Source organism: Trachemys scripta, chromosome 2, assembly GCF_013100865.1.
Source record: "Trachemys scripta elegans isolate TJP31775 chromosome 2, CAS_Tse_1.0, whole genome shotgun sequence".
Taxonomy (NCBI): Eukaryota; Metazoa; Chordata; order Testudines; family Emydidae; genus Trachemys; species Trachemys scripta.
In genome coordinates, this window is record NC_048299.1 from 171,638,749 (window position 1) to 171,659,555 (window position 20,807).

Sequence of the window (20,807 nt, forward strand, 5' to 3'; positions counted from 1 at the left end):
AAGACCTGAGACCAAAATCTTTAAATGTTGCCCAAGTGCTCCCTTTATGGGGCTTCACTACAGGGAGGCTTACTTATGTGAATTAGGCTGTTTGGTTTCTCATTGCCTCCATCAAAGTAAGTACACTTGTTAATAACCAGTCAGCCTCAAGTATGGTGAGGCATACCTGCAGGGCCAGATATGGCCAAGAGAGGGAGCAGAGGGGCAGCCCACCCCTTTACAGGCTACTTTAAGAGTGAGTTACTACTGAACATTAGTAAGGGTGGCAGAATTTGTCCCTAACTTAGTGGATAAAGAAAATAAAGTTAGTTTAATGTTTCTAGATTTTAGTCAAGCACCAAAATATATGAAAACTCACTCTAAAACCCAATTGAAGATAAAATAAAACACAATACAAATCAAGTGTCTTATGTAATTGTGGGACTTACCTAAACAAAAACTCTTTTGTTTTCTTTTCCTTTAACTGTGAAATGCTGGGCTTCTTGGAATACGAAATTCCAAATTCTGTGTCCTCCAAGTCATCCCAACTGTCCATAGTCTTTAACAGAGTCTGACCCCATCGTCTCCTGCAATTTTTAAGACCAACTGCACCATTTTGAAGGCCTGTGATTGCTTGCTTCTGTTTTCAATAGAAAAAAGTTTCAATATTCTCTATTCTTATATTTTAAATCTAGTTCATTGCCTGCGTGAATGCACTGAAGTGCTTGGAGAGATTTTTCTCTCCTCATGGTAAGCAATTCAGACTCTAATCTTGCAGTGGTTCTGAATGTCTGAACAGACATTAGTATCAGTAGGAATTCTGAGTGTGGCTCAATGCAGGATCAGGCCCTAGTTGTCCAAATCTACCTGAAGAAGTCAGTTTAGAGACCATATACTAGTACCAATTTGCTGGGCCTAGTTCATCTCTTTGGTTCCACTGGCTCAAGCCTGCAGAAAGAACTTGGGAAAATCTGACAGGAATAGGAGGCAGAGTAATACAAGCCAGTCACATCAACAGCAGTCCAGAGCCAGTTGGCACAACCCTAAAAGTAGACTGGCCTGCCCAGGAGGGAGCAGGGCCAGGCCGGCCAAGCCTCTCCCAGGCACCCTCTGCCATAGGGTCTCCTGTGAAGTCCTAACCAGGTTTTAAAGACATTCTCTCCTTCATTCATTTGCAGTTGAGCTGATGGGCATTAGCATGATTCTGGAAATCCGCTATTTATAAATACTTCTCATATTAGAGGTCAGTGAATATCATAGGGGGAAATAAAACAAAAAATACCGGATATCTTTTTAATTTCATAAGATATTTTATGCTCAAACTCCAGCTTTGGCTTGAACTGTATAGAATTAAAAAGTGTTTAGAAATAAAATGAAGATTTCAAGACCCGGTTTAAAGCTTAGAAGACATGAGTTTTATGGATTATGTAGGTACTCATTACTTAGCAGGATTATGCTGGCAGACCTCAGTTGGAGAAGTAATGTCACATATAATAGCACTGGAAGGGTGGTCTTAAATAATCTAGTCCAACTCCTGGTTCAAGCAGGAGAAGCACTAACCCTTTCCAAGTGGTTATTTAAACATTTTTGGTATCGCTTTATATTAATGGTATTTTTTTATAAATAATTTATAAAAGGAATGATTACTAGATAATCATATTACAGACATGAGTAGTATGTGTTACAGATACTGTTGGTACATTCATCTATGATTCCTTCTACTGATGTGCTTTTAAGTCATCATTATAAATAACCTATTACACTGTCCAGAAGTTAATAACTAACCATTATTAAATCATCAATTAATCATTTATTAATCCTTGATAAACCACTTTTAGATGTTCTTGTGACAGATGGACAACATCCTGTAATATCCTAAACAAACCATACAGAATTAAGATTTAATTAATTAATTACATTAAACCTTATTGAATTAGGGATAACACCTTTGAGGTACACCATTAAAATGCAGTTGTTTATGTGCCTTCTTGACGAGGGATGTGGGGGGGCGGGTAATGATATACTTCCTCCCTCATCAACATTTTGAAGCTACCTCCTGGAGAGATATGCAAATACTAGTTCAAACTGGATTCTCCAGGGACCAATAGACAAATAAAGGGTTTTTGAATAAACCGTCTGGTTTTAAACTGATTCATGGTCTTCTTCCTGCTCCAGCAAATGAACAGGATCCCTGCTCCATGGAATGCCCCAATCCTTAGGGTAGGATTAGAAGAACTGGGCCTATTGAGGTCTCATAAGGCTGGGTGCTTGTTCTATGCAGAGGCTGGAATGAACTTGTGATCACAAAGGAATCCCTTTGGGTGGGTGGGGGTTGAAGGACGGTTCCTGCCAGAGCCCATGTTAGAGTTGGAATTAATTCTGGTAGCTTATTAGCATGTGTGTAGGTGCTTTTATTGTTTTTAATATATTTTCTCTGTAATGCTCTTTACCTTAATAAAGCAGGCTTGCATAGGAAGTGCTGCATGGTTACATACCTGTAGAGTTACACTAGTTAACTGTCTCTAAAGAGAAAGCAAGCATGTGTACTTGAGCAACCGCTGTGCTGAAGGAAGGAAACTGTGCAGTCTGAACATACCCTAGTCAGGAGGGAGAGGGACACATGTCTCCACCAAGAAAGGCAACAGCTGGGGAGCCCCTAAATTTGGGGGCCCAGGATGGACCACAGAGGGGAAATACAGGTGTAGTTGCCCTGAACTGTGACAGTATTTAATGGAAAATGTGACCCCTTTTAAAAAAAGGTATCTAGTGATTGTACCCCAGCTAACAAGGACAAATTATTTCATATATATGCTCTTAACTTTTATTGATAACTTACTGGTGATGAATTTTTATTGATGGCTGGAAGAAGTGGTTGTGGCTGCTGCTGTTGGGGTAGTTGTTGGTTAGTTGTATTCTGTGACAGCTGGATTTGCTGGAGAGGTTGGTGGTTAATCTTTGACGGAAGTTGTGGCTGAGTCTCGTGAAGTGCATCAGATGAAGACTGAGATTCTGGCTTGGATACAGATTCTAGTTTTGATACAGATTCTAATTTCGGTAGATTTGGCTTTGGCTCTGTTGGCTGAACAGGTTTAACAACAGATTGTTTCTGTTCCAAATATTGTGGAGGAGGTCCTAAAACTTGGCCAACTTGAAAATAAGGGTATTTCAAAGCCTGAAAAAGAATGTAAAACATACTCAATACATTTCTATAACTAAAATGCAGTAACTTCTTCACCAGAGATGTAAGCAGGTCTCAAGCTTGTTAACAAATTCTACAGTGCAGGTGCAAGATGGATGCAAAATGAACTCACATGTGTAAGTGGAGCATATGGAATGGTGTACACTTGATATACAATTCTGTGGTGAGGAAGGGGTAAAATAAGACTGTGGTATTGGGGTGGCATGCAAAAACATGACTGGCAGGTATTGCAGGGTGTGTTTTTTTGGGGGGGGGATGTGATTACAATCTGGTGCTTGTAAATTATGCGAACATGAAGCCTAGAAATACCTTAAAAAGATGAATGGATGGATAGATAGTTTACAGATAATGGATAGAGGAGATTCCTTGTAAGTTAAGAGCCTTCTTGCCATCCCAGCACACGGGTGGATTCTCTATTGCAATGTTCAATTCACATTGTTTCCTAGGTTACCAGCACTAATCAGGAACATCCCCAAGGGGCATATTTCTGAATGAAGTTCTCCTCTTACTTAGGTTAGGTAGGCTACAGCTATTGATGTATATGGAAACAGTCTCACATAGGTGACTTACACACATGCATCATGGCTGCTATTCTCAGTGAGTGAGTGAGTCTTTGTTCTTTAATTGGTATACGCTAATGAGTTTCTCCTGCATTTTCAGTTCACTCTATGCATGGTCACATCCATGCAGGTCGCTTGTTTTGTTTTATGTAGTCTACTGTGGCGTACATCCAGAGTACTGTGCTTGCTGTACTCTCATGATGTTCATCTGTAAATGACAGCACCTATTTTCTTGCCCTTGATTATTCATTTTGCTTTTTTCCATGGCATCCTCATGTCCTCTGCTGGGTGCACAGCACAGCAATACGATATGCTCCAAAGGTGTAGTTTCCCAGAGCAGCCCAAAGCATTGTTCTGACACCTGAAATCCAGGAGGGATTGTCATTGTCATTGTCTGAGCCTTGGGGTATGTCTACACTGCCACTGGGAGGTGTGATTCCCAGCACTGGGAGACAGATCTGTGCATGTTAAAAATAGCAATGTGGACATTGGCATGGGTGGTGGCTCAAGCTAACTGCCTAAACTCAGCCCCAGGGGGTCAGGCAGGCTTGGACTTGGGGGGCTAGCAGGATTAATTTTAACCAACTCCTCTTCAAAGGTAGCATTTAACTTTTTAACCAGGTTTTTCTCAGCAGAAGGATTCTTAAGTTTTACAGTGAACCACTGAAAGAGTAGGAGTGACATCTTTTCTTTTCAGATTATGTGGCTTTGGAACGGTTTCATTGGCTTCTTATTTTTGCATGTGCACCTTTAACTTTTTAAACCTTGTCTATCTTCATTTTCTGATGTAGGCAAATCAAGTTATTTTGCCTAAGAATAAACTGCTTCATGCTGAGGTAGTAAAAAGAGCTAAACAGTACCAGCATGCTCCAGTTCAGATCACTTATAAATTTCTCTCCCCCACCTACTCCTTCACTCTGCCTATGAGGAAATCTAAGTGTCCGTATTTTTTTTTTCAAATGTGTTTCTAATTAATTTAAATACTATAGCAGACGTGTACCAAAAGTTATGAAACTGATGGTTGCTGAAATAAGGATAAGCATTAAGGGACCTGTAAAAATGTGCTGAAATATTGTGTGTGTTAGGGCCAGATTTTGCCTCCCTTACTCATAATTAGTAGTATTTTATTCCCAGAGCCATCTCATTAAAGTTAAAAAGACTTCTCAGAGTAAATTACTATGCATTATGTGCTTGATCCACTTTCATTAAGGTCAATGAAAAGACTTCCATTCACTTCAGTGGGAGTTGGATTGAGCTTTATGGAGAGGGCTGCCAGAATTTGGCTCTTAGCCTTTGCACATGCATAAACTAGAATGTGAATCTGTAAATGCAATTCAGGTGATTAGATCACTCACTTTGCATACAACATACTGCATGAAAGAAATACACCATCCTGGCCATGTAAATGTCCTCCTGTCCTACAGGAAAGGAAGTTCTTAATGTTGTTCCATGGCATCCACTCCAATGAACACGAAATCTCCTGAAGGATAGGAAGAATTTTAAAGGGCCAGGACACAAGATGTGAAAAATTTCAGTTTGGGTCAACAGATCTGGATTTGGGTCCTGATTCCAAAACACCTGGATCTAGGGTTTTATTTAAGACTACATGTAATACTGAAACATAGAACCAAAATAATCTTTGATGATCTCAACCCCAGGTAAGCCCATAAAATAGAACTGAGAATGAATTTGTCCCCATTGTTTGATACTCGTGATGTTACTGAATGGTACCGGGGAAACTCAATCCAGAACAAGCTCTGTGCATGCTGTACATCAATAGTCAATTACAATTCAAGACTTTAGGGCTATACATCATGTCCACATGGGTTGAAGCTTCTTCAGTTAACAGATATGAGCATCACTTCATTTAATATTCTAAAGTGAAACTGTCTAAAACAGAGGACTAAAGATCTATTTAAAATAGAGCAGATCAACTATTTTATAAGTGTAACAAATTTCTTTCAAACAATTGAAAAACAGGGTATTCAATTCAGTACTGTACTAGCCATCAGATTAATTTTAAAAACTAAACTGTGGTAGTCTGCATTGCTGCCTGATTTTCATATGATTAGATCCCTGAATTTTTGAAAGACAAATCTGATCAAATGCCTGTTGTCAACTTTGCATATATATATATATATATATATATATATTTTTTTTTTAGGGTAAAGTCAATATCAAATATTTGCATTGGCAGAAAAGTGGGGGTTTCCCACCCCACCTTTTGAGAGTTATAAACTGCTGGTCTTATCTAGTCTATGACCTGATATCACAGTGACCCACATACCCGGAGACAGCTTGATCACAAGCACTAAAATACAAAATCATACAAAATGAAAACTGCAGCGCTTTGCAGATATGCAATGAACATTCTAAGTACCATCATGGATTTTTAGTAAAAGTTGTAATGTATACAAAAACCGCCCCATGAAGCAGCTTCTGGCACTACACTACATAGAACCAAACAATTTTCTATTGTGAATTTCAACATTTAAGGAAAACAAGTTCTGCACAAACATTTAACTGATTTTGTTTATAATCCACTTCTCCAAATATCAAGCTTCCCTGAAAACACAACTTTAAATTTCTCCTCAGGTTAGTTCAGCCATTTTTCCATCCAAGTTGAACTCAATGTACTTATTACATTGGATATTTTGAGTGAGGGTCTATCTGCTCTCCATGGACATTAAAGAACTCTATCGCACTTTCCAAGAAGTAAAGCCCAATGTTATAAACCAAAGTTCCCCCCATGATAGAATATACCCCTATATTCACATCCTACACACTATTGTAATGATCTTTGTACAAGATATGCCTTGTAAGGTATCATTTGAAAAAACTCATAATTTTCTGGTCAGTATTGTGCTGGTAAAATGTGTGTCAACATTATATGTAAAGTTATAAGACCTCCCTGTATGATGCCCTGCCCAAGCAGAATTTAGCAAGCAAATCTATCTTAAACAAAGGATGAGTGCTTGCCTTAATTTGCACTTAAGCAGTAAACAGAGTCATCAAGCCGGGAGGGAAACAAAAAGATCAAAACCGCATGAGAAAAAGCCAACAGGGAGCATCCTTGCACGTCAACTCTTTGTCTCCGAGTTCCCAGCAGGAAATGTTTTTCAAGAGGGAGACTGAAACTATAAAAAGGAGGGATAAACATCCCAAGGCACCCCTCTCTATCTCCCTGTCCATTGCATTCACTGCACCTGAAGAGATAAAGGAAGAATTCACTGGACTCTGAGGGAGGGGTACTAACCTAAAGGGTTTGGTCAGTAAGACTGATGAAAGCATGTGGTGAGAAACTTTGCTTGAATCGGCTATTGTCTGTTAAGTTAAGTATTAGTAAATGTCTTATCTTTATTTTTCTTGTAACCATTTCTGATTTTTATGCCTTAGTACTTGTACTCACTTAAAAGCTCTCTTTATTGAATACAAACCTGTTTTATCTAACACAGTGTGTTTAAATTGAAGTGTCTGGGTAACTATTTAGAGTGACAAGTTGTGAGCATATTATTCTCTTAAATAAATAAGACTTGATTCAATTTTTACTGTCCAGGAGAGGGCTGTATGGTATAAGACATACATTTCTGGGGGGAAATCTAAGACTGGGGGTGTGTTGGGGTCACCCTGCAGCATAACCAAGGCTGATGAGAGCCAGAGCATAACCCAAGTGTGGCTTGCAGGCTGCAATCACACACACACACACACACACACACACACACACACTCTCTCTCTCAGGGTGTGGCTTGCACCCTGCAAGGCTGTTTGTGTGGTCCAGGTGGGAGCTACTTCAGCAAGGCATTGTAAGGCACCCAGCGTTGCAGGCAGGGGGACTGGGGAAGATAAACACACCCAAATAGAGTAATACAATTCATTTCAGGCAACTATTTCTTATAGGCTATTTTAATTGTGACACAGCTGCTCATTAGTCTGGATTGTACTCTGGTACGTCACACTGCCTCTCCTCCTTTTTTTCCTTTTTGCATTGCTCTGGGCACCAGCTTGCTGCCTTTCACCCCAGAGGAGGCTGCATTTGAACAGGGCAATATGTATGCAAGTAGTAAAATATTTTGAGATCACCCAGGATGAGAAGAACTGTGTATATTTGAAATGTTATTACTAAATCCAGAATGTATTTGATGAAAAAGAGGAGCTCTGGGGAACAGGCTCCCCAGCAGCAGAGAAACTCAGAAGAAATGGCATGTTCACTCTAATAATGATGCCCCACTAACCCCTCAACTCCACCCTTATCCCATCAGCCCTGTTCCCCCCACTGCCCTTTACCCCTTCAGGATGGCTCCAGCCCAGTGGTGGGGAGCAGTAGCCAGGGCACCAGGCCAGCAGCAGAGCAGAGTTAGGTGAGGAGATGGAGTCAGCCACGTTCCAGAACTCTGAGGTGATGGGAAAGCTAGGCCACTCCCTGCAGCTCAAGGAGGAATTTGCAACACTCACTTCTGGTAACAACAGTATGGCGCCCTCATCCCACCCGCGGCCCCAGAGCAGTGCTTCCTATTAGGAAGACAGAACATTGTGATGTATCATGCTTCAAATGGGCAGAGACAGAATGAATGTCTTGGCTCTGCCCTGCAGGAGGAAGGACACATGAATAGTAGGTGTGGGTGAAGAAAACAGAGGGAGAAAAGTGCATGTGTGATAGGTACATTTCTACAGGGCTCCAACATTGTAACATTTAGCACTACATCACCTGTTTCCATGAGCACACACTAAAGTCTCCTTTATGCACTGCACAGCTGACTCCTTGAGAATGCAATTTAGGTTAAACCTAGTTGTTTCTTTTTACAGAAGGGCTGTGTGGCATTGTATGTATGATGTCTACAGTGCTAGAGGTGACTCTTGTAATACTAGTTCTTTTTTTAAAGTGGAGAGAGGTGGTTGATTTATTTTGTACCATCAGCTTAGTCACATTTGAGTCACCTGCATTATATCCAAATGTGATTAGTTGGATTTTCATCTTGTCCTGCAATATTCCATTTTTCTGTTGCATTCCCTACTGTAATCCTCTTTTACATCCTATAAGTGTACTTACATTAACTTTGGCTATCCACAAAAAGGTATCCAATTTAGACACCTTTGGTACTTGGCAGTACACATATTTGGGGTTTTTATGAACTCTTATGGAAAAATATGTGATAGACCATTGTTGAAGTCCCCACAAAAGTTGTCCCTGATAGTAAGGGTCACCTCAGATCTACAAATAAAGATATTTAGCTCCTATATAGCACTTTTCACCCATGGATCTCAAAATACTTCACAAAGGAAGGTTTTATCACTATCCCTTTTATAAATGGAGAAAATGAAGCACAGAGAGAAGTAATTTGCTCAAGGTCACACAGCAGGTCAGATACCAGGAAAACAACCCAGGTCCTCTGAATCCTAGGTCAGTGATCTGTCCATTAGACCACATTGCTTAGTTCACACTGTTTCACTTGCTGACTGCATTTATTCAAGTCGGGTGTGACAGAGACTGAGTCTCTGATTTGGACCCGTGCTGACAGCATCAACAAGACCAAATTACAGAGAGAACAGAACTCAGGGTTTGATATTCATTGAACCACCCAACTTTGAACATTTGGGCTTCTCTTCTGTCTTCTTTCCACCCACATCTACAAAATCGGAGGCTGACTTTTACTTTCTTACAGTGCTAGGATGATCATTTTGCTAGTGTGTGTAACATTTTAATCTAAAGCACTATATAAATTATTAGCCTTATAATGAATCCATCACTTAGGCAGTCTTACCTGACTTGCTGTAGGTCGTTTCTTTGGATCCCAGTTTAGCATATCAGTCATAAGCTGTATTGCCTCATTGCTGGCATTTGGAATGAGAGTTTTGAGGTGCATAGAGATACATTGTGGGAAGCGGAAATTCATGGCAGACGCAAGCTGGTACCCTTCTGGCCAGTCACTCTGTTAAAAAGTGAAAACAAGATGGCAGAGAGTTAACACACTACATCGTTTTTGATCAAATTAAAACAGAATTCTAGAACCTGCATGCTGAGGAGGGAGGTGCACAGCCCAAGTGGTGGAAGCTGGAATCCTTAATCTTGTGGAGAGAATCCATAATGCCTTGGCATACCTGCATCTCTTCAGTCTATTAAAAATTCTGCAGGTAAAGTTGTCTTCTTCTGCTTCCACTGCAACCCTATTACCCCAATGCCCCCTGAAATCCCTTCACCGGCTTCCTCTCATCTTCAGCATTAAGTTCAGGCTTCTAGTTTTACCTTCCACCCCTGCTTACGTCTCTCTTCTGTTGATTAATCCTACATGTCCTCTGACTCCCATGTACCTTTCCTTTATACCACTGTTTGCTCCTGTCATGTTCTTTCATGTCATCCTCTGGTCTCATTTCCCGTGCACCAAGCATCATTCACCTCCTCCTTCAAACCTTCTTTCATGAAGTCTCCACACTGTTGCATCTCCACACCCCCTTCCATTTGAACTGTTGTGCTATGGTTAGTTGTGTCCAAATTGAACAGTATGCTCCTGGGGTGGAGACTGTCTTTCTATGTGTTGTGTAAAGTGGCACACGCATTTAGCGTGTACTACAAATAATAACCTATGTAGTACTTTTGTAACTCATTGCAGAATCAAGCATTTACGATTGTTTTAAAAAGAACAAAACCCGATTTGTACCTGCAAAAAATAAATGTTTGCATACCCGAATATTTGCCTGCTCAGATATTTACTTATGCAAGCAATTTCTGTGTGTGCAAAAATGCAAGTACATGTGCACATTTTTGTAAGCACTATTCAGCCAACATTTATCAAAACTTGGCCCTTAAATAGCATATGGTGCCTAAAATAATTGAAAGTAATTCTAACACCCTGCAGATTATGTACATTTTCTCTCCCTTTATGCTATTGCTAACAATATTTTACATTAAAACAGAAGCACTTTATCTTAACAGTTTATGTGTTCCATTGTTTCCTCACAATTCTCTAATTAAGACATCATAATAATTTCCAGAATATTAATTTGGCAATGTTACAATTAAAAAAATATTTTAATGCAAATATCCTTAAAGCCACAGGTGCAACCTCTCTTTTAAAAAAGGAAGTTTTCATTTATCTGGCTTTCATCATGATGTAGAGTAAGTGGATATAAAAATCACACATCATATAAAGGGTGTTAATACACAAAACAGGAATATTATTCTATACGTCAATAAGAACAAAAGTAAAACTTAGAAAGCATCAAATGTTTGCACAAGCAATTACTACAACAGCAATAGTTTATATGCACCCACTAAAAGCAAGATAGCACTCCATATGATTTATTCATTTTATTCTCATTAATGTATACTACTACAAATCTACAATAGGACGTACCTTCTTTGGAGTCCCTAATACTTGGCAAATTTTGAAGATTTCATCTACTTCGCTTGTCCCTGGGAAAAGAGGTCTCAGCGTGTACAGTTCAGCCATTATGCTACCAACAGCCCATATATCAATAGGAGAGCTATAAACAGAAGATCTCAACAAAACTTCAGGCGCACGGTACCTATAAGAAATAATGGTCCAAATTCAGAAGTGGTAGTACAAAGCGAGAGTAAGTTAAGGTCATACGTTTACTGCATAAATCACTTACCATCTGGTAGAAACATAATCTGTGTATGGTGGTTGAGATCTTAGTTCTCTAGCCAATCCAAAATCAGCTATTTTCACAAGCTCTGGACCCATACAGAGAAGGTTTTCAGGCTTCATATCCCGATGGAAAAAACCTGTGAGTATATACAGAAAAAGACAAATTATGCCATCACTTGTTCAGCAACCAGCTTTGATTTAGCCATACAAAATTCACTTTGGGATTCTCTGGAGACCATAAGCTTTTCTTTCATTCACACACTTTTAACATACGTATGTTATATTATAAGGGAAGGAAACAGTTTTCCTATAATTTAATTGGATTTATTGGTAAATTAATAAGCACAAACTACCTGGTTTTAAATCTCTAAACTTAAAACGAAAACATGCAGCAGCTTTCAGGAAATAGCTGTTTCACTTTGTACTGTGATGGTTTGGCTATCAGTGCAACAGTAGTTAATGGAAGTTTGTTTTGTTTAATAGTTTTAAATAACTGAAACCAGTTTTAGAAACAGAGCACTTTTTTGTTTCTTCCTCTTATATATAAACAAGAGTCTCTGACATAATTCTTCAGTTAACATTTCTTGTAAGAGTTAGTTTTATTTATCACTCTGGGACCAGCTTCCAAACATTGGCTTTTAACAGGACATCCAAATTCTGATTTTAGATATTCATATCAGCAGTTACACATATAAAGGTCTGTTTCATGCACCTACATTCTAATTTGAGCACCCAAATACAGGATTTGCAAATTGTATTTAGGTATCTGTGTTTTAAAATTAGGTTGTGTATAGCATGGTTTCGTCCTCTACATGGTCTAATCATCCTTGCTGTTTAATTCAAATATGTTGTTACTTTCTACAAATCTATCTATTGACCCCACTAAGCAATACTGCAATTTAGTATTTACTGAATTTATTGGTTTTCTATGTTCAGCCAAGAAGATATGAGTACCATCATTATCAGGAGATGTTGGAGATAGACTGGCCATCTCCTTCGGATAGAAACTGATTCCATCACCAGAACTATACTAAGATGGATACCTGAAGGCAAGCGAAAATGAGGCCGCCCGAAAACAACGTGGCAAAGAGCTGTGGAAGCTGAGCTGAAAAACCTGGGACACAGCTGGGGAACCACTGAAAGACTTGCCAGAAACAGACAGGAGTGGAGGAGCTTCATCACTGTCCTAAACGCCAGAGGCATAATGCATACTAACTATGTACTGAAAATCTAAAATCACAAGGATTCAGCTCTAATTATGAAGGCAAAAGGTAATTTTGTAAATTTCATCATCTTTCTATGCCCATATATCTAAGATTAGAACAACACGTTAACATTTTATAGAAATGAGACTTTTTCACATGTTCTCTACATGTGACTCACTCATCTATTTTATGCGTATAAATAGAAAGTTTGATGACCAGAGAATAATCTATGGTCATAAATCAAAAAGACTAAAACAATACTTTAGGGATCACTTACAACGTTAGTAAGCATAGGAGAGGTTCTTTTTAGTGAAGTACTATATCTAAGAGTCTTATTATGCTTGTGTACAAAAGCTAAGCCAGAGATGACTTGGAATACTATTTTCTTTATTTCATTATCGGTGAACATCTTATTTTCTCTGGCACATTGAAGAGAAAGTGATGAGGGGAGGAAAAAAGTATAAAGATAAAATGAACAGGAGAGTAGGATGATACTTTTTAATATAAAGGGACTTGATACTAGTATATCAGAATGCAGTTTAAAAGATGCTTTGCAGAATAAATTAAGTGCAATATTTTGCTAAATTTGTGTAAGTTCTGAAAGATGCAGTGCACCCACAACTTCTTCAGTGAGCTGCGGCTGCTCATACCTGCTACATTTCATGCAATAGACATGTTCAGTTTGTATTTTAGTGAACAAATTATTTCAACATTTTTGTAGATATTGCACTACTTTATTTTGATATCTTAAAAGATAAATGAAACTGCAATCTGCAAAGTATCAATTGTCCCCAAATATACCCTCTTGAGAAAAATAAGAAATACACTGTATAGCACAACATGCAATTTTCTTCAGCATCAAAATCATCTTTGATCTAGGGCTGAAACGTACTAAACAGTCTCTAAATAAAAAGCAACAGAGGGTCCTGTGGCACTGTAAGACTAACAGGAAATATTGGAGTCTCTAAATAATAATTATTGATGCTTTCAGAAAAGAGAGCCTCTGATTACAGAACCACCAAATATATTTTAAAAATCCAGACAGCTTTCTTAAGATAGCACATTTTTGAGACTACATATGGCAGCCACATACTTTCTATAATACTACAACTTGATCTGTTTAACCTATAACCCCAGCCATAAAGTTTTTTCTACGATTACTGTGCATTATCTTTCTCAAAAGAGGGCTGCAGTTAAATTCTACAAAGAAACCTACCGTGCTTATGGATAAAAGCTAACCCTTGTAATATTTGATACATAATGTTTCTGATGACTGACTCGGGGAACAACTTGTTTCTGCAAAGAAACAAATTTAGATAAAATATTTAACAATTTCAAGCAATTTTTATAGAGATTTTTTTTTCCTGTAATGAACAGCATTTTACACAATATACTATGATGCAACTGAACCTCAAGGGCGAAAGAACAAAGCAAAATGTTTATATTAACAATCAAGGGCTTAATATGGAGTTCCATATTCAAGTAAAACTCTCTCTGATTGCAGAGGGTATTTTGTCTGCAAAAGGATGGAAAGATCAAGTTCCAAGTCTGTATATAAACATGTTGGTCTTCTCTCTCTTTCTCTCCTGCGTACCTACAACCACTCCCCACTGCCCCCACCCTCTCCAAGCCAAACCGAACAATATAGACAGTTCGTGAAATATTAGTCTAGTGGTGGGCAACCTGCAGGCCGCACGTGGCCTGTCAGGGTAATCCGCTGGCGGACTGCAAGACAGTGTTTACATTGACCATCCACAGGCACGGCCGCCCGCAGCTCCCAGTGGCCACGGTTTGCTGTTCCCAGCCAATGGGGGCTGCGGAAAGCAGCAGCAGCCAGCGAGTCCCTGCAGCCCGCGCCACTTCCCGCAGCTCCCATTGGCCGGGATGGGCGAACTGCAGCCACTAAGAACTGCGGGCGGCTGTGCCTGCGGATGGTCAATGTAAATAAACTGTCTCACGGCCTGCCAGCAGATTACCCTGATGGGCTACAGGTTGCCTACATTTCGTCCTTCATACATTAAAGGGCTTAAGAAAATTACTTTCACAAATTCCTGCATGGCTATTATACACCAAAGGCATATGATTATATCAGAATTCTTATCTGGTTCTGTTATTCCAGCTATACTAGAAGCTGAACAATTCATAATTCTGTCCTCAGATACATAAACATAACTTCCGTTGACCTCAGCTTTTATTAATTTGACTCTACTAAGTATGGAATGGGTCTTAAAACAGAAATTTTAACACATTGCTCAAGATATCAATAGAACTCATGAAAAAAATTGCAAACACCAGATTCTACTGTACGTTTTACAAATGAAACATACCTGTCCTTCATTAACTGATAGAGATTTTCCTTCATATACTCAAACACAAAATAAAGATGGTCATTTTCTCTGATAACTTCTTTCAGTTTTATCACATTAGCGTGATTCAGCTTCTTAAGAGACTGCAATACAGCAACATGTGTATTCAACTTATGACAGTAATTTTGGTCATCCAACAGAGCTAAAATAGTGCAATGCCTAAAGTTTTGTTAATTCTACATTAGAAATAGTTCTTGGTAGGGTGACCAGATGTCCCGATTTTATAGGGACAGTCCCAATTTTTGGGTCTTTTTCTTATATAGGCTCCTATTACCCCCCACGCCCATCCCAATTTTTCACACGTGCTGTTTGGTCACCCTAGTTCTTGGACAAATGCAGTGTATCTTGTCTATTTTTCTGTACTTCTTCTTCTATTTGCATTCCTCCACATCAGTGTTACGTTTATGAAAAAATAAACCTTCAGGGCCAAATTTTCAAAGAGTATCAAGTTTGTGCAAGTGAAACTATTTTCATGCAAAAATCCAATATTTTTCAACCAGGTACTCGTTTATCTATAATTTGCATGTAAAAAAGACAATGCCAATCAACAGAAAACTTACAGTAAATGGATATTTTAAGGTTGCTATCAAAATCAAGAGCACAACCCAAATTCATTTGCATGCACGATAAATGAATATGACTTGGATGAAAACAGTAATGGAGGAGCCTTCCATATCATATAAATATCACAAATCACAAGATACAGATTTTTTCAGCTCCACCATTAATCAGTTCACTACACTGCTTCATATAGTGTTTAATTTAAAATGTTATGTTACACTGTTGGATGTAAAAACTTCAAAACCAAAATGTCAGGTAGGAGAATAAACTTTCCCTCTAGCTCCTTAATAATCTGGTTTTATATTTAGGACTAACCAAGGTATAAATTTAAACAAGAAGGTAAAGACACAGTATTCAATATACATTAAAAAACATTATGCTCTCAGTTTTACCTTGACTTCTCTCAAATTCATACATTCATCCCAAGAATAGAACTTTCTTTTCATCCTGAAATAAAATCCAGAAAATACAGTTTATTCTAAATGAATAATACATACAAAATATTCTTAGAACCAAGAAAGATCAGGAATGTGTCACTTTTCAGCACCATAACAATGAAATTCTATTTTCAATATGTTTCAAACATACTTTAGTAAATATTAATAAAATTATTAAATCTAGTTGAATTGCATTGTTTTTAAGTTTGCCACAATTAAACGTAATGTATATTTAACCACTACACAGAGTTTTCAAACGGTAGCTAGCCACATAGACCAAGGTATCCCCAGGAGTTCTATAAATATCAGCAAGCATTTTACCCCACCTATGTAATTTGACCTATATCCTTAACTCTGGGAGTCAGCATGACCCAGTGGATAAGGCATGGGCCTGGGAATTTGAAGTAGGGGAGGTCACTCAGGCCTTGGCTACAGTTGAGCATTCCAGCGCAATAAAGCCTCCCCCAGTGCTGTAACTTACTCCCCGTCCACACTGGCAGAGCACTTACAGCGCTGTATCTCCGTGGCTACAGCACTGCAGGTACTCCACCTCCCCGAGAGGAATAACAGCTGCTGCGGAGTGGCTGAGGCCTTGGCTACACTGGCGCTGTACAGCGCTGCAACTTGCTGCGCTCAGGGGTGTGAAAACGCCCCTCCCCGAGCACAGCGAGTGCAGCGCTGTAAAGCGCCAGTGTAATCAGCGCCTGCAGCGCTGCACGCTCGCTCGCAGCACTGCAAGCTATTACCCTCGGAGACTACACTTGCGCTTCACAGCGCTGCCGTGGCAGCGCTGCGAATCCCCAAGTGTAGCCAAGGCCTGAGACACTGGTGCTCCAATGTAAACAGGGAGTAACTGAGTGATTGACCTCCAGAAACTCCCCATAATCCTTTTAAGTGAAGGTTCCTCTCCTTGTTTTGTTGTGATGCCTCTCTTCCTTTTGTTGTGAACTCTGAGGCCATACCCTCAGGGTATGTTTACACTGTAAGTGAAAGTGCTATTGTAGACATACCCAGGCTAGCGACAATCTAGCTAGCGTAGATAACAATAGTGGTGCGCAGACATGGTGATACTGACTTCAGCATGGGCTAGCTGCCTGAGTACAAGCCTGCTGGGGTCTGGGAGCCTGACTACATACTCAGGTTGCTGAAAGTTATGTACAGCCTAGAATCCAAACATCAGGCTTCATTTTGCTCTTCCCGAAGTCAAACGCTCACTAACTTATTCATAGATTCTAAGGCCAGAAGGGATCATTGCAATCATCTAGTTTGATTCCCTTTAACACAGGCTATAGAACTTCCCCAAAATAATTCCTGGGACAGATCTTTTAGAAACACATCTAAAATTTTGATTTAAAAATTGCCAGTGATGGAGAGTCCACCACAACCCTAGGTAAACTGATCCAATGGTTAATTACTCTCACTGTTAAAAAATGTATGCCTTATTTCCAGTCTGAATTTGTCTAGCTTCAACTTCCAAACATTGGATCGTGTTATACCTTCCTTTGTTAGGCTGCAGAGAGTCTATTACTAAATATTTGTTCCCCATGTAGGTTCTTATAGACTGTAATCAAGTCACTCAATCTTCTCTTTGTTAAGCTAAATAGACAGTTTTAAAGAGCTCAATCACTATGACATGTTTTCTAATCCTTTAATCATTTTCATGGCTCTTCTTTGAGCCCACTCCAAATTGCAGACACCAGAAATGGAAACAGTATTCCAGCAGCAGGCACACCAGTGCCAAATACAGAGGTAAAATAACCTTCCTACTCAAGATTCCCCTGTTTATGCATCAAAGGATCACATTAGCTCTTTTGGACACAGTAGCACACCAGAAACTCATGTTCAGCTGATTATCCACCACATCCCCCAATTTTTTTTTTCCCTACAGACACTGCTTCCTAGGAGAGAGTCTCCCATCCTATTGGTACAGCCTACATTCTTTCAGAGTAGCAGCCGTGTTAGTCTGTATCCGTTTATGCTCTCTGTATGTGTGTATATATATCTCCTCAATATTTATTCCACTCTATATGCATCCAAAGAAGTGGGCTGTAGTCCACGAAAGCTTATGCTCTAATAAATTTGTTAGTCTCTAAGGTGCCACAAGTACTCCTGTTCTTCTTCCTACATTCTTTGTTCTTAGATGTATACCTTTACATTTAGCCATATCAAAATGCATATTGTTTGCTTGTGTCCAGTTACCAAGCCTTTGAAAACAAAGCCAAATTCCAAGGGCGGGAGGGAAGAGAGTTGTAACTCTACAGTATGAGGGTTGAATTAAAGCAGGTTGGGGAAGACACCTGCTCACAATGTGTTTCTTCCTTTAGAAACAGAATTGCTTTAGTGTTCATCTTTAACCTGTCAGAAGATCCAAGAAAACCTTAAAGTTACATTTATTATTTAGATTCCCTGATGACCAGCAGCTATGTTAGAGTGGATTGTGTGGCAAAGCAAACAGGCAGGAATATATTACTTACAGTAATCTACTACAGCATCTAATGAGACATGAAATGCATCTGTTCTACCATTTCTAAAGTACAAGTAGTGAAAGCAAAATTAAATTTAATGGAGTCAGACCTCATTCTTGCACAACAAATTTAAACCCTTAGGAACAAAGAGACTTCTTGTTCTATAATGGACCAGAGTAAGGTAATTTCTTTTTAATGTGTATATGGGCAAATTATTAATCAATCAGGACACAAGTGTTGCAACAGGGTCTGGGGTATTCCTCTGCAGCTGAAACCCATGGAGGAGCCATGCTGGGGCAAAGCCTAGGGTCAGTGGGAATAGTAACTGTTCTCATATGCTCCCTGGACTAAATGCCCTACATCTTGCACAGATTGGTAAATCATAGAAGTTAGAAACCGCACTCCCCTCCCCTGACAGGAATAATTTGCCCCAAAAGCTCTATATGGGATCATGTCTGGGTCACAAAAAGGTTGCTTTTGTAGACCTATTTTATGCCCTTCTGCACAAAACCGAACAGATATGATGAGGTTCAGGTCCTAAGAATTTAAGGGTGCCCAGGCCCTAATGGTTTTAAGAAGAGATTTAAAACCGGTCACCTTGCTTATTTACTTACTTAACTAGGTACTTATACATTGCTCATCATTACAGTAACTTACTTACAAATGCTAAAGCATGCATGTAAGGATCTTTCTCTCCATCTGCCAGTTAAGAGGTAATATATCTGTTTTTATAGTAGTTAACATATTTATTGCTGGAAGACCATGTGTAAGCAGCATATTTTCCATTTGAATCTGGAGGCTTGTGGCTATTCCAATCTCTTCTGGCCACCGAGTTCCACAGTGACAGGTCAGCTGTCAAGAAAGTTCTTTCACCCACACTTCTCTCAAGTCCCACTCTTGAAGTAAACAGTTCAGCTTTTCCCAGAGGAACATAGCTATCATCGGAATTCAATATGTAAACCTGAGAAGAATTTGGTGGGCACTTTAAAGTATCTCAGGGTACCAAAAAGCATATTGCAGTCACCCTTAAATTTCTGACACACACCATATGCAAGAAATTAGTTACTACAATATTCAGGGCATTATGGTATAACTGTAACAAGTATAATCACTGATCCAGCAGCTTTTTCCTAAATTAGCTACTGTAGGCCAAATTCTGCCCTTTGACTTCTATTGGGTGAAAAAAATCACACTTATATTACTTTCTTCTAAAGTTACTCCAGGAGAAAAAACACCGATGATTGATTTTTAAATCACATTCTGGTTTTGTTCAGAAGCCATATCCTTGGCTGGTGTAACTCAATTGACTTCCATGGAACCACAATGTTTTACACCAGTTGAGAATGTGGTTTGAGGTCATCAAATCGGACATCTAAAAGAACACACAATTTTGTTTTTTAAGATCTTAGTTTACTTGAAAAAATTATCTTAATTATTTTTTTGCGCATAAATAGCATAGTATAAAGGAGTTACAATCTTAACTATTTAAGAGTACACTTACTTAATATCACATACCTTTTGATAGCCACAAGCTCGCCTGACTCATTGCTCTTTCCCATGAGTACACTGCCATAGGTGCCGTCGCCAAGTTGTTTCATAGTTGTGTAACGGTTCATTTTGTAAGACCTGGATTGCTGAAAGCCTTGAAAACTTTAAATGTCTCCTTTTATTAGAGGATTTCTACATCCAATTTTTTTAAAACAAATTTTTGTTTTTCCAGAATGATGATGTTATATCAGTGGATTGTTTGCCATAATTTATTAAGACATTTGGTCTTCTTCCTCAGGATTATAACCACTTTGAGATCCAGAAATAAAGTAACAAGGAAGGGAATAATGCAGCCATTCTTACATACATCCTTCACAAAAAAAAGGGGAAAAAAAGTGAATTTTAACATTAATGTATTCTTGGAAAAATACAATGCTCATATCTAACATGAATAAAGAATCTCATATTAATGTTTCCGCTGTATAATGGAACATGTCAGAATGGCCAGGTATTTATATGGAATAAAGATGCAGATCTAAACTGAATATGTTCTACAAGCATCAGGCAACTTGCTACATCCATGTCATTTTTCCTGTAAAATGTGAGAATTCTCTCCATATCACTGAGAGCACCAGGAGCTAACAATCCAGCATTAACAGGACACCCCAGTGTAGGTGTATTCTGGTGTTTAGGAGACATGCCCAACCCTGCAGCCGACTAGTACATACTCCTGTCGGCATAATGTGCTTGCTTGAAACACAGCCTCCTTATAAAAGGCAGCAACATGCCCACCATTCAGTGGTGCCTCTGTCATCAGTGAGGAATTGCGCACTGGCTGTCATGATACCAGTAGCAGATGACCCACTCTGTTTAATCCCTGTGCATTGGTCCACCACCAGTTTGGCCACAAAGAGTATAAAGTCATCATTTTGCCCCTCATCGA

General features: G+C 39.1%; 1 protein-coding gene across 2 annotated transcripts in view; it reads right to left on the reverse strand.

Annotated features, from left to right (window-relative positions):
* MAK (male germ cell associated kinase) overlaps positions 1-20,807 on the reverse strand; it is a 50,202-nt gene that overhangs the window by 24,489 nt on the left and 4,906 nt on the right. Inside the window, exons 2-10 of one of the 2 annotated variants that reach the window (XM_034762296.1) lie at positions 19,892-20,234; positions 15,867-15,921; positions 14,875-14,996; positions 13,764-13,843; positions 11,347-11,479; positions 11,088-11,259; positions 9,498-9,665; positions 2,816-3,151; positions 429-619 (exon numbers count right to left, since the gene is read on the reverse strand). In XM_034762296.1, coding sequence (XP_034618187.1) covers positions 429-619; positions 2,816-3,151; positions 9,498-9,665; positions 11,088-11,259; positions 11,347-11,479; positions 13,764-13,843; positions 14,875-14,996; positions 15,867-15,921; positions 19,892-19,992 — 1,358 coding nt within the window. In that variant the 5' untranslated portion in view covers positions 19,993-20,234. Of the gene's footprint in view, positions 1-428; positions 620-2,815; positions 3,152-9,497; positions 9,666-11,087; positions 11,260-11,346; positions 11,480-13,763; positions 13,844-14,874; positions 14,997-15,866; positions 15,922-19,891; positions 20,235-20,807 lie in introns of those variants that run through there. The other variant, XM_034762297.1, reaches the window with a different exon arrangement.